General features: G+C 38.1%; 2 protein-coding genes across 2 annotated transcripts in view; one reads left to right on the top strand and one right to left on the bottom strand.

Annotated features, from left to right (window-relative positions):
* LOC117337740 overlaps window positions 1-10,066 on the top strand; it is a 30,614-nt gene extending 20,548 nt beyond the window's left edge. The window contains exon 2 of the mRNA XM_033898841.1: window positions 5,261-10,066. Coding sequence (XP_033754732.1) covers window positions 5,261-7,260 — 2,000 coding nt within the window. The 3' untranslated portion in view covers window positions 7,261-10,066. The remainder of the gene's footprint in view (window positions 1-5,260) is intronic.
* Window positions 1-15,571, bottom strand: part of LOC117337744 — a 59,201-nt gene that overhangs the window by 43,375 nt on the left and 255 nt on the right. The window lies entirely within an intron of this gene.

Here is a 15,571-nt window from a genome sequence, read left to right as displayed (position 1 = left end):
CACGTTAAGGGGCATCTAAACAGCAAATTCAGTCAAAACATTGATATTTTACAGGCCTATAAATCCCTATTATGGTGCAATGTCACAGAAGTAACATGATGAACGTTTAGTATGTATCATGGCAAACCGTGGGACTTGTTATTGACATGTAATTTGTTAAGCTGTTTGTAAATTTCAACGAAACGTAAGAAAAATGCATGTTTCAGGGTGACATAATTAACTCATTTGTATCCCATATATTACACAAACTTGCCATGTCGTTTTGCTCACAAGTGTCTAAAGCACAAAATAGGAGCATTGGTTTGACCAGCTTTGACGTTATTATATGTATAAACGCTGTTTTTATTTTGACCTTGAATTGCAAATGGCGGTCGTGAATGATATCACACAAATATGGCATATTAGGAGGTATTTAAAACATCAAAAATGCTCTTATTAGACAATATAAAGTATTCTTGATGTGGCAAGAAGACTGCTTTTATGAAAAAATGTTCAACCGTTGAGTTTGGGGTAAAATAAGCCTATTTCTGAAAAAGGCTCCAAACTCACCAGTTTAACAAATTGACTTCAAAATGTTCATGTTACTATGATAAGATGTCTTAAAAGTACGATATAGGAGTATTGTTATTAACTGAAATGCCTCCTCTAAGCCATATTTATGTAATATTATTCACAGCCGCCATTTGCATTTCAAGGTCAAAACAAAATAAGTGTGTATACGTACATACAGTAAAATCCGGTCAAACAAATGCTCCTACCCTGTGCTATAGACACTTGTGAACATAACAGCATGGCTATTTTTCAGGTTTGATAATTTGCGTGACTTAGAAGTATTCCATGCTACATCTTACCACAAAGTTACTCTATAGAAGAAGCTGGTAGCATCTATAGCATATTATTGGTGATTGTAAGAAGCTACATGTCCAAACAAACATTTTGGTATATTACATCACATTTTTTGTGCAAATCGTTAGGTATTTATTCGTATTTGAAATTCAACACTATTCTGCTATATAGATGACCCTTAACCTAGTCAACACTAATCCATTTGTTCTTTTATTCTACCAACGTGCTTGGGAATATATTGACTTTTTATCAAATGTATTTATTGTTATTTTTATATGTCCTTCAAACAGGTAAATTTGTTTTTAACGAAATGGCTTGAAATCAAACTTTGGCTGATTGTTGATTCGTTATGCATTGTACATGCACATTGCAATGCCACATATCATACAGCTAGAACGCGCCATGCAACCATCCCAGTAGCTGATTTGTACGGATTACTCCGGTTTAGTGGTTTGAATAATTTCATTTTCCATATCGGTTCTTATTTACCCGGATTGTGAATTCTCAATGAGAGTTGATTTTCATTCATAAAACTTATATCGTTTAGATCACGTATAATTTACACGTAATCTCAAATAAATTGAATTGAAAATTACAATGAATTTGAATGAATAAATTTCGTTCGCAATACCGTCTATGTTAGAGAGCGATGGGGAATTCGAAGGGAACTGTCAATTCGTGTGGTGTATTTTAACGGATTAAAGCTATCTCCAATGCCTTGTTAACAGGTGTTCAATATGGTTAGCTTAACCAATGTTGAGCTATCAACCTCATAAGAACTACAAGTGTTTTGCCTGATACCAGATTAGCGAATATGAGAATAGAATCTAAATCTATGCAGGAGTGGACATCTATATTCCAAGACAATATGCCATAAGATTTCCACAAAAGGTACATGTTTAACATCTCTACAGAACGTCACGAAACGAGATTCTGGCATAGGTTTCGGCATGAATTAAATACTTGATGGAATCTGTGGCCCCTTAAGAGCCTCAAAGTTTGTATTGTGTAGACCTCTTCAGGATCAAATAAATTTAAATTACACTACGGGAGGAGAAGTTTATTCAAGCTTCGAACACTTATATGACACTTGAGATATAAATATAGGGAAGATCAAAGGACAAATCGTCATTATTCTGCTATACAAATCAGTTTTTATTAAACCTTGTCAACATCCTTATACTCCAATACTCTATCAGTATGCAGGGTTGCAGATTCAACGAAACCTGTCTCATCCATAATCTCGGTATTGAAGAGTAACAATTGCTAGGTAAAATGTTATCTTTCTCCATTTATGTGCATAATTCTCGCTCTGTAAATCCGGTTATACAGGTAATATACACATTACCTGAGCTGGTATTTACATGAATGAATTATAATGCATGCAACACATTCGTATATATCCTTAACATCGTAACATTCGTTTTCCTGTTCCACTTAGTGCATCAGGAGACCGGGAGATCGATTTCACAAACTTTCAAATATTGTGTTATGTTATCTAAATTCGAATATGTTAGCACCTGTAATCAACGGTAAAACGTATTAATAATTGAAAATTCACGGATTTCATTTTTTCCGAAATCCCCGGTTCAGGACCAAAAGCTCTGTGGGGACTGACAAAATTTACTGAAATAAGTTGAATTATCCTGTCAACTGGAAATTTAAGGTTAGATCAGTATACTAGCATATTGTAATAGATAGGTAATGTTAAAGATATAGTAACAGTATAGTATAGCTGTGTTGCCCTCTTGTGGTACACACGGTGTTAAGTGACGCTCGTTTGTGGCATTTCAGAGATACATTAAACTTGACGCGATATTTGCGATGTAGCTGAGCAGAGCTTGTTATTCAGTTGTTACAATTCAAGATTGTGGAACAAAGCTTGATCCGGACTCAATGGGTCGGTAATATTTGAACCAGGATGTTTTGATATTTCGGCCAGGATTTTTATTCAATCATAGTACCTTTAATACCACCGCTGCTTCCACTACTATGCTCTGAAGGATTTTTTGGTGGAGCAGATATGATAACCTAATTCAGGAAACTCCTCGGGTAATACTACTGGTCTCGGGTAGATAAATCCTCTTGTCAAACCGGTCTGAGGACAATAATTGCCTAATACGACCTAGGATTTCTTCCATACGCTATTTAAAACCTTACTTTCGCCGGATATGAACAATTGATTATGATACACATATAACATATATGTATATCAAATAATGAAATAAATGTATTTCGTTGAACAGAGATTCAAATTAACTCTATTGTAGGATATTGTTGCGAATGTGAAGTGGACATTTTTAAATTATTGAAATTGCTGCCGTTAAAAGAATCTAATTAAAATTCACAGACAGTTGATCGTTTTTAAAACCGATTTTAAATCTCGTAAAATTGCGTTTCAATTACTTGTGTCTTTTCTCGTTGATAAAGGTATATCCTCACACCCCACTATTCGCTGACAGAACCAATTTACGCTCGGGTGTTAAGGTAATGAGTCGCTATCTCATGAGAGCGTTGTACTCGGATGTACTAGGATCGTATGTAGGATTACATACCCTATTTATTCACCCGACTGTGTCACTTGGAAAACATGTAATTAGTTATCACATTCCGTAAATGTCTCCTAGATGGTTGTGTATCCGTCACGGTAGATGTCCCTAAATCTAGACACACCGACCTGGGGACTGCTTTTAGCTTAGGATGTTCTTCACCTTTTACAGATTAAGATTGGGGCATTCAGCTTAGACCGAACCGGTCGTTGATATTTGGGCCGGGATCTGTATTCCATGATTCAGTTCTACCTAAATTACATCACTTCTTCCACTACTATGCTCTACAGGTAGGGCGTACGAATTGTACAAGCTGTCCCATTGCATGATCCGTAAGATGCGACTATTTTGGGATTTTGTCTCTTCTTCTAAATAACCTTTTCTTCCTGATGACTCCTTAGACACTGACTCACCTTTGACCTTTAGTGGAGCATTCGCCCTTGTGAGGAAGGTTATGGGTTATGTCCCCTTGACTTTAGTTGAGCGTTCGCCCTTGTGAGAAAGGTTATGGGTTACGTTCCCTGGACCTCAGTTGAGCGTTCGCCCTTGTGATGAAATGTTATGGGTTATGTCCCCTTGCCTTTAATTTGGCATTCGCCCTTGTGAGGAATGTTATGGGTTCTGATAAAGGCCGAGACAAAACCAAATACTATAATGGTGCGTGTTGCTATAAGTTTGACGACCAGCTTTCCTATTAGCGGTAACTATTGATTCGCTCGGTGTTAATATAACGTGATCGAGTGGGGCTACCGTATCCAGGTGTGAGTTTCAGTGTGATTGCACTATGATAGTGTATGTCAGTTGCCCCATCATCCGCTGACACCGTCATTGATTCACCTTATTGAGTTAATAGAAAGTAAAACAATACCAAACCAAATTTCCAATACTATCACCATCAACAATTCTATACAAGACACTCCCTTTTGATACCCATCAACTTGTTCCGCCTAAATCATATTGCAGATATCAATGTCACTCAGGAGGAAATGGCTAAAATACGATATATGTCATTTCATGTCTGTTATTTCAAGTCAGCAATCTTCTAAATATACAACCATTTCGATCAATAAGGACCGGTAACTCAAGCTATGTGTAAACACAGTGTGTCAGTCAGTTAGCCGCCCGACCGTCCACCTACACAAAGACTTCAGAAATACCAATAAACACTCACAAAGGTCTCCATCACCTCGACAATACGTGACAAATTGTTGTCGGGGATGGGAGTGAGTATTTGCGATACTTAAAGAGATAAATATACTAATTTAGTCCATGTATATCCATCAACCCAGGATGGCATCTCTGTGATAGAGCGGTGAAAAGATAGTCTAGAAGTACATTTCAACCTTTGGTTGTTTTTCTTCGTTAAAGTTTAAACCCTTAATTCAAAACATTACACTGTATGTTTGAAAATGTTGAACACCTAATGAGCCGGTCAATTAACAACACGTTTTTATTAATTGAATAATAACAGTATATGTTATTAGATGACTAATGTTAGACACGATGGGAATTATAGTAATCAGAATAAAACATACCCAACAGATACATAGGTATTGCAATGAAGTTAACACTGGTTGATTGTCAATGTTAGCGAATTTTGGACACGGTGCCTCATAACATTAGTTAATTTACCTTTAGTTTGAAAAAGAAATAGCGAGATTCTTGCTATTAGGATTTGGAAGTTACCTACATATGTAGTGACATAAACATGAGTAACCACGATCGGATTGTGGAACCTTTTTTCAGTCTGAATTGTTTTAATATTTGTAGAATGGCCGTGTAGACTTTTATTAGATGTTACTGTAGGCGTACGGTATAAAAGATTATACTAATGTGTTTAATTATATGTCCCTTTATCTTTTCAGCCTCCTTGTCCAACGATCAGAGATTTACCTTCGAGAAGTCCTTCCAAGAGTTTTACCATGGCAACGGTTACTCGGGAGCACAGGTCGGGGTTTACGTGGACGGGAGGCTGGTATTCCTCCGTGGATATGGACACGACCACACCCGGACTGACATCCGGCCAGAGTCTGTTATGTCTATCGCGGGAGCCTCAAAAGCCTTCACTGCCCTAGCAGCCCTAAAACTGGTAGAGGAGGGACAACTTGACTTGGGATCTAAAGTGTTCGGATCAGACGGGATCCTGAGTACGTACGAGCCATGGAGGGCCGATCAAGTGGACCGTCGGATATACGACATCACCGTGGATCATCTACTGCGTCATAACGCGGGATGGGACTCACAACGGTCTAACATATACGACCCTGTTTTAAATATAGCTTTACTGGAGAGAGGTTATAAGGTGAAAAATATCGCCGACGAAATGGATCTGCCGCAGCCCATTGAACCGGATGACGTCATCAGATATATGATGTCACGGCGTCTTGACTTTACGCCTGGCACTGACAGTGTTGTATCAAACTTAGGGTATATTATCCTGGGTAGGGTAATAACACAGGTCTCCGGTATGGAGTACTCCTTGTATGTGAAAGATCGCATCCTCCAGCCGTGTGGATTGATGCACACGCGCATAGGGCGCCCGCGTGTGTATAAGCGAGAACAAGGTGATATGGAACCAGTTTTCCAGGGTTTTGGCGACGTTTTACCCATATTTGTTGACTCTGCGCTCGGGTGGGAGTCTAATTCGGCAGACCTGCTCCGTTTGTTCATGTGTATAGACGGCTCTGGCGACTTCCAGCTCCTTAACAGGACTTCTATCGCATCTCTAATGGCCAAACCTGAAGCCGCACCCGTCCAGCACCATGACACGTGGATTGGCGCGGGATTCCACGTGAATACCCACGGCGCTGTGTGGATGAATGGCGAATACTACACGGATGATCTTGTCTTTTACCATAAAGGTCCACTGCTACGACCAAATCATGGTACGCATGACGTCGACACGGGAGGGCACGCACGAGCCTGGGCGATCATCATGCATGGACAGACATTCATACCCATTCGAAACATCATCAGAAACATGATGGAGGCCAGCAGCACGAACTGGTCAACTGACGATTACTTTACGAACGATATCGTAGACGTATCAGCCAAGTACCAGGGTGTGCACCGCACGGTCAGGTTCAAGGTCAACGAGCATCATCTGACGTCATTCATCAACGCCGCCAAGCAGCTCCGCTATGACATCATCTGGTTGAACGGCCTGACGTACCAGAACCAGACATGGTTTACGGTCATTGCCGAGAAACAAAATCGTTCAATCTACGACGAGTTCACAATTGAACATGGTCTTACTGAGAAGCAACTGTATCACCGCAAAGTTGTACAGGAAAAACGAGGCTACAATCTCACGTTCTTCCAAAACTATCGGAGTAGATCGCACCGTGATAAAAAAGTGTTCGTCGCCAACTTCCGGCGCCACGCCTACAACAACCACACGAAGATAAAATACGGTCTGGAACACTTCACTCAGCCGTATGACAAACTATTGCACCTGTTTGTTGAGAATGGATACTATCCCACTTCTCAGTCATTGATGTACGAAGGGTTTGACGGTCTCGTCTCATTCGTTCTGGAGAAAGATATCAACGCCAAGGAGCAAAAGGATTTCAAATCATATGACGACATCACCTTATTCCGCCTGACTAAAACAGTCCAAAACAATGCCCGGTACAGGAGGAAGCTAGCCTACCTTGATGCGTCCGATTATTTCGGAAAACCGGTGTTCTCTGCGGTTTTCATCCGGGATACCAATAGAAACATGGTATTCAATGCTGAACTGACAGAAAACAGCATGCGAACAATTATCCGGAGAAATGAGGAGAGTGGCTTCTTGCCTAAGATTATTGCCGGATACACGGACAAAGATAAAAATCTTAAGTACGCAATGTGTCTTGAAAAGTGAATGGTTAACATTGATCTTGTTGGAACTACGCATGTTTCATCTACATGTACGTAAAGAAACTTGACTTTGCGTACAGACAGTAATTCGAGCATGAACTTCTTGATCAAATCGTGATCATCAAACGTTGCGCTATGCCGATCACTGCTTAAACGATGTTTTATCGAACAGTGCTATTGACGGATTTGTGCTATTAAGACATATTGTACTGCTTAGTGGACAGTGAGACACGAGATCGGGCGTCTCGGACACATTGTGGTAGAGACTACATATAGTACTGATAGACATATAGTGCTAGTCACGTGGACACCTCGTGCTAAGGACAACATATAGTGCTGATATCACGCGGACATGTTACGCTTATATTTTTGCGTGGTGCTAATTTTCATAATTTTCACGGCCCACACTCAGTGGAAACATTTGCTATACATGTATCTGAGAAATAGTAGAGGAGCTTACGATTCCACAAACGAGCACGAATATACCCCGCGGAATCTACCACACAGGACAGTGTTTTCGGAATTACGTAGCAGGAACAAAGTGTAATTCGTCATATCATCAACCCATTACCTTCATTAGACAGAGTAATATCAATGCATTGACATGGCAACAGTGTAACCTAATAATAAGGAATCCACCTAACAATGCTATCGGAGGCACATAACTGTATTTTGTACTAAGTATGTAATATAATTAATACAGAAGACATTTATTTACAGGTCCGCCTTCTTACTCCAATGAATTTTCAGATTTCAAATTATAGTGGCGATATAAGATAGGGAGGAGAAAATGATTTCCGGAGTAAAATGGGAAAAGTTTGCGACACTACGAAGTAATCGAAGTGGCAATTACGAATACCTTCCAACGAAGGTACATTGCAAATTCAACGAATTTATCGGTATATACGTCTCAGCTTTACACATGATAGCCAACCGCTATACATGTACACCAAATCGTACAACTCCGAATAGATAAAGAAGTGGGCTTTTTTGTTTGAATAGTTAAATAGAACGATCGTCAAACTTTGACATCGACTGTTTTTATATGTATATATATAATATTAACTCGTTATTCTCTAAATCACAAGAATCTCAATATAGTGCAACCTCAGAAGTCTGCAAATATTTTGTATTTCATCTCAAACCTTATCGGTATGATAATAAGCATACGTATATATATACATTATATAGTTCATACATCGTGTCCGGTTTTCTGGATTATCAAGGAATTTTCTGGATTATCAAGGAATAGACTTATCATACATTTTAATAATCCGGATCTCGTTTATATTCCGGAATTATTTTCCGGAGAACACATGTCCGGCTAATACTTATTCCACTGTAGGAACTATTTCTACATCATGTAGTTGTGTTAGTCTCGCTGTGGTAAATTTGCATAATAGCATGCACCAGTATGTATAACCATACGTCATAACCGACGTCATTACCATGGCAACAAGTTTTGCATTAGGCCTACATGTAGTATGTTTGTGATTTACGTTGATATGTTTGCGTTCATATTTTGCGTTATAACTAATATGTTTGTAAATACAAATATATATTTATCTTTCTTTTTCATATAATGTATGATCATGGCCAGCACACGACTACGTTAATGTTCTTCTTTACATTTCCGTTAAGACGAAAGATACGAAAATCAACTGGTCTAATATAATTATCTTCTAAAATAGTAAGGACTTCAACGAGTCGACAATAATTAGTCTTGGTCAAGTCCGAAATTTGACCGATCGAGGTACTGACCAAATTTGTTCACGACATAGAACGTCTTTTTTGCGACTTTGAAAAAAAATTAACATAAGACTTACTTCTTCATACCTTAAGAAATAATTAACAAATTTAACGCTGTGAAAATCTTTACGGATTTTATAAGCAGTAGAACAAATCTGACGTCGTGTTGCTGAATGTCATGAAGAAAGCGGGGACGAAAACTTACAGTTTGTGTACATAGTTTTATGTAGTTGTACATACTTACAAAAAAAAACCTTAAAGTATATATGTCAGTGTATAGAGTAGCAGCTGGTCATTATACCAGTAAAATACGTGTATGTACATTGTTGTATAATGTTTAGTTTCTAATCACAGTAAAACCTCGTTATACTGCCACCATTTATTTAAGAAATCTTTTGATGTTTACTTTTAAAAGGCCAGTAACGTATCGTTGGAGATAAATATTTAGGAATTGTAAATATATAGAAGGCCTTGAAGTATGTTTACGGATATTGGGGTAGAAACCAAAGCAATCGTGTGGCATTATACCGAGGGTCTACTATTAGGTACTAGTAGTACTGCTGTTACAATTAATAGGTTTTGGTATTAGGTTTGACATATAGCTACGTATATACCTGAATACTTCTTGAATATAATTATGATTACTTGTACATGTAAAAGATTTATCATACACTTTCTATCAAATCCATAATTAAGAGTAGCATATATAAATATATATGTTTTCATGCCAGACGACGCAACGACTTAATGTAGTCCGAGTATCCCCTGACCCTTGTACCCTTATAGTTACAACGTAACCCGAGTCAATGGACATTCAGACTGTTTCATACATTACTAGTCATTGGGTCGGAGAAGGATTCCTGATATAATTTCATTATTTGGAAATAATTCGAATTAGACTGTAAATTTCAAAGATCCACAAATGAGCTCTAAATACATTTCTTACTATTCTTGACTATTACATATACGACAAGTTAGCTGCCTCTAATCTTAGTATATGTGCTATAGATTCCATTGTATCTGTTGACTTTATATCTGTTAATAAAAAATGTGCCATTATATATGATTTTTCTTGTTATATTTTCATCAAAGAAACATCGTCAAACTATTTATATATATAAATTGCGAAACTATTTATAAACACCTCAGGTACGAATTGCATCCCTTGAACTAGACTGGCCCAGGCATCCCGTCTCTGGAATATCCAATATTATACATAAAATTGTAATTTATGATTTTGATGTCTGGAATATGTCTGATTCTTAGTTTCAAACTAGGGGGGGGGGGGGGGGCAAACAAGAGGCCCACGTGCTTTAACGGTCATCTGAATGCTGAAATATTTCAGTCAATCTGACCCTTTTTGGCCAAGCCCTACATTTCCTAGGGGTCAGTCAGGCCAACATGTACGTACCTACAAACTACTATCCCATACTGATAATTGTAATCAAATAAAAATTACTTCTTCTGATAGAAATTCAACAAATAACATACGTGATGTCCCAATATAAGCTATAGTAAAGTTTACCCCCTCCCCATGGGAAAACACGAGATCCCAGAGTCATGATTTTCACAATTTTGGTAAGTAAGGACCTTAAGACCTTCCATCTAAAAATAATATTTGATTCTACCTCATTTGGGGCTTGACAATTTCAGTCAATTTGACCCCTTTTTACCCCGGCTCTCAGTCCCCTGGAGGCTGGGGAACATATAATTCACAATTTTGGTTGACCTTTGACCACGGGAGGTTTCCGCAAAATTTCACTGAAATTGGTTCTGGGATTTCTGAGAAGTTGAAAATCTAAATTGTTTACGGACGAAAACAGGCGAGTAGAATAGGTCACTTGCTTAGGGCTGATGGGCTACACTACTGAAAATTGTAAATACCATTTGCAATATGTAAAGGCCAACTCTCTAACACACTAACAGATTCCCAGGCAAGTGTGACGATATGCTTGGGTGTAACACTCCTAGACAAGCTCGTTTTGTTAGCTAAATGTCCCCCTAGCACTTATAAAAGTCACATGAAGACGAGTGCCTATTTGGATATACTTTCGAAATCAAATTGCTATTAGTATTTGTTTACAGCCAGTGTCATTTTGAGGTGGGATCTCGTTGTAGTAGTTGGTGATTACCTCACTGCACAACATACGGGATGCCCATCGCATGCCATTCAGTGCAATTAGGGAAAAGTGTCTTGCCCAAGGACACAACCACGAAAGCACAGACCAGCCCGTTTCACAGCTTCCCGAGAAACACGAACCGACACGGGTTGGGAGCGTTGAAACACACACCTGGGGTTACGTGGCCGGCGCTCTAACCTGCCGTCAGTAAGAACGAAACATATTGAAACCGAAATCAACTGCATTGAATATATAGGAGTATATCATGGACAAACCAAATGGTGGGAAATAAGCCGTCTCCAAACCAACCCCCAGACACCGACGTCATTGTTACATAAAGCCAAATCAGCACATGAAATATGCAGGATTCCGTCACAGCCAGACTGCACCAATCGACACATTGCAAGCATGGGGTGTTAAATTAAACACATCCAAAATACCTACATACCGGAACTCTTCGAATTGAAAGGAAACTGGTGTTCAAATTAGAACCTCCTGCCTTCCTCCTCATAAAACCAAATGATCTCGGCGGGCGTATAGACCAGTCTTGACATCCATCCTGCTTCAATTCCTCATGAATTAAACTAAAAGGATGGTAGGTGCTATTGTATTTTTGGAACAGTAACGAACCCCAGATTAGGCTTTCCGAATAACAAATTAGTATCACACGTGCAAGCATGCTTTCTTCACAGCACGACACAAAGAAACGAGTACAAAACACGTGTAACGTACAGGAATCAATAGACTAAGGCGAGTTAGCCACGGGCACTTACTTCTGAAAACTAACTTCAAATCAGCGGTGTATATTATACCATCCCGTTAATTAATTGTTTTTTCTTTCTTTTTTATTATCATTCCGAGAAAGTGCTGCAAAAATATGCGGTCAACTGTGAAACTGCAATTGAAACTGCAATTTTATAATTTCGGGGGGGGGGGGGGGGGGGGGATACACCCTAACCATAAAAAGAATGGTATGTCGCCTTTTGAATAAATCTCGAGTCGAGTAGTTTGGTACAAAATATTTTGTTACAAGTATATACTAAGTATATGAAACCGAATCCAGCATATGATAGGTCATAATGAGATATGGACTCACCATGCAGTATTGCAATGCATGTTTCATGGAAATGAAGGTTATCGGTTATGTTGATGATATGACCTGCCTCATTTATATTGGATTCCAAAATTTCACAAAAACGTTCAATTGCTGGCTCGGCTCGGTACTCAATCAATTGTTTATCTAAACTTATTTTTTTCTATCATTCTCCTATTAAACTACGACTGTTTTATGAAATTAATGGAGATTTAAAGAGCCTTTGTCCTATCTTAAACATCGACGCTGGAATTCATGGATTCCATTAAAATGTTTTGTTTTGTTTTTCGCTCTTTGAATTACCATACCCCATTTCCAACTTCAGAAACTCCTCCGTTCTCTTATTTCTGATATATTTCTTTTCCAAGAAAAGCGAACGGCGATACAAGTATGTATGGTTGTGAAAGATAACACTAGACAAAGGCCAAGATGGAATTATTAAATGGTTGACCATTAATAGAATCTTACCCTGGACAGGGATATCCGCAGTTTTACCGGGGGAGATTTTCTTATCTCACCCTAGGGAAAAGACAAGCTACACGTGCTCTTTGCACGTTCTCAACAATTGCATTTCGTCACGTCAACAATATTATGACGTCACGGTAACAGTACAATGACGTCACGTCGACAATTCAATCACGTCCCGTCAACATTTCCTTGCATTGTCGTAACGTCAACATTAGATGCATAAGAGGGTAAGCAGGGTAAGAGAAAAATAATCATTCACCCCCATGGAAGTGAGACAGGGGAATCTCAACCCTCGGGGTTCCACATGCCATTGAAGAGATAGATATCAGTCGTCTTCGAAGTAAACGAATCATGTGATTGATGCCAGATAGACGTTATAGGTAGGACTAGGGCACGGTACAGTCGGTACAAAACACGAAATATTGAAACAAGGTGTAAATCGATCTCCATTTATCTTGTTATCTAAAGAGGGAGCAAATGACAGGTGTACTGCTAAGGTAACTCTACCACCTTAATTAAAACCAGTGTGTTCCTAGCCCGGGTATGTACGTATTAATACCGGTAATCTGGAAATCTACTCCACAACATAATGTAAAGTCTATACATGTACAGACATACGATACAATGACAAATGTCTAATCTTGAGTACATGTAAGTATAGAACCGGTAGTTCTTCTAGGTTTTCACATTACTGGGTAAGTTGATTAGACACAATATGGCACTATTGATTAAAATGATTTTATAATTTAAGATAATGTTTACAGTGGCAGAAATCGTGGTGATACTAGATTCAAAACTTGTAAAAATGATAAATGTCGACGTCTTCTCAAAAGAAAAATGGCAACGTTTTATGCATTACTGCAAACCTCACTTACATATCCTTATTAAAGTCACTTGGTTAATTTTAGCAACGATATGTCACCTTCAATATGAACATCACATACCGATACTGTATTCCACGAAGATTGTTTACTTTCTGCGTTTGAACTTTTAATGAGTGGCGTTTGTAAGCGTTTAAAAGTATTGGGAGATAAATCCCGGACAAAATGCACGAACAGCACACCCTCATTCCATTCCCTCCAAACACAAGTGTGTTACATCACAAAGTTTCAAATTTTGAAGTGGAAATAGATGCCCTTCACACGTTTGGTGTTGACAGGGATTCTCGCCGTAATTAATACACACTTTCTGTATGCTTATTTCAAAGCTGGGAAAGGGCGTCAGACGAAATGTCAAATTTCTAAGGGAAAAAATATAAACATCGTGAAAGACTTTTGTCCTACAGTACATAAATACCTGTTTTGTTCAGGTGTTGAATTCTCGTATAACGTGAGTTTTACCGACGTATACATCTAGGTAAAATAATACGCTAATGTTAAAAATGCAAGCCTGTTTTGCTTTGTCATGCATATACGATTACACTGTTAATTAATTCAGTGTTGTTATTTCTTGGTGAAATCTTATGTTTTTAGTCTTAATACTTTAGGGCTATACCTAAAATATATCACTCGAAGCAAATTTAATACAAGACATTCCTTTACATATACCATTAAGTTACAAATGTATACCGTTGACGAAAATGTTCAGCATAAATTACATTCCAAGTTAATCTTGATATTTGTTCAAGCTTTAAATCTAGTAAATCTTTTTATTTAGTCAAGCTTTAAGTCTAGTAAAAGTGTTTATTAAACTTAAGGATAAATACGGCTTGAAAACTCTGAACTTCTAAACATTAATGTATTTTACGTGTGGTGGCAAGATTATGTTATTGTCTTACAATAACGTCTTAAAATAACAACTCGTTTAAACCTTTTTTGCCTTGGTGTTTTGGGGAAATCCAATTAACCAATTTGGGAATATCTTACATGTAAATTGTGTTTAAAAAAACACATGCTAACAATCGTTTTATGAGTGGCATGCATTTGCTTACTTTTTTATGATGCAGTGACAGGTCAAGCTGTACATGATGACACGCACCAAATTTTACCTATTGACTGTCCTTTGCCGTAATACTTTTGTTTTCGGATTTATTTGTTTGTTTGTTTGTTTTTATTTTTATTTGTATCTAGGGGAAATTTTTATTTCTTTCTGAGTAAAATAAGGCTAAACTCCAATGGGAATGGGGTCGTTTTGCTCACCCAGGTACATAGACAGGAAAAACACCGCATGATAATGAAGCAGGTAAATCTCAGAGATGAACATATTAATTCAACAAGATAATGTTTGTGACGTATATAAAACACAAATCATTTTTTAAATTTGAAATAATCATGTATGTCTACAGTTTTACTCCATATCAACATCGTGTGTTAACGGCGAAAAGAACATACGTCGATCCTAAGCTCGTTCGAGTTATCTTTCTTAGTGTTGTGCATGTATTGCCAAGCGGGATAACTCCTCAATCACGTACGTCTCAAATACATTATCTCAAGAGCGAGGTCAGACGTTACACATATGAATAGAAACATAAAGTGTGTAATGATAGTAATTGTTATCAGTAATCAGTTAACACAAATCAGGGACGTGCATGTACGTCCCTACACAAATACAAAAATAAAGCAGTGTATAGGCCTACAAAATATATAGAACTCGACCGAGTTTCATCTGGTACCGACACCATTTCTGGTGTAGGTCAGACATGGTGTCATGCCCAGTGGAAACTTGTGCTAATATAGAACCAGAGTCTAGGTAAATCGTACAAACATGCGTAACTAGGTTACTTTTATCAATACATTTATATGTAACCAGAGACGTACAGTTGTACATATCACACGTCTCTGTCAAATGTAACTAATGGACATGTGGTACGTTAGACAGCGACATTTACCATTTCACAACTAGATTACTTTTAGTAATGTTAGAGTTATTGTGAACAATTAGACATC

Source organism: Pecten maximus, chromosome 11 (genome assembly GCF_902652985.1).
Source record: "Pecten maximus chromosome 11, xPecMax1.1, whole genome shotgun sequence".
Lineage (NCBI taxonomy): Eukaryota > Metazoa > Mollusca > Bivalvia > Pectinida > Pectinidae > Pecten > Pecten maximus.
Note: the sequence above shows the minus strand (reverse complement) of the source record. Positions and strands in the feature narration are given on the sequence as shown.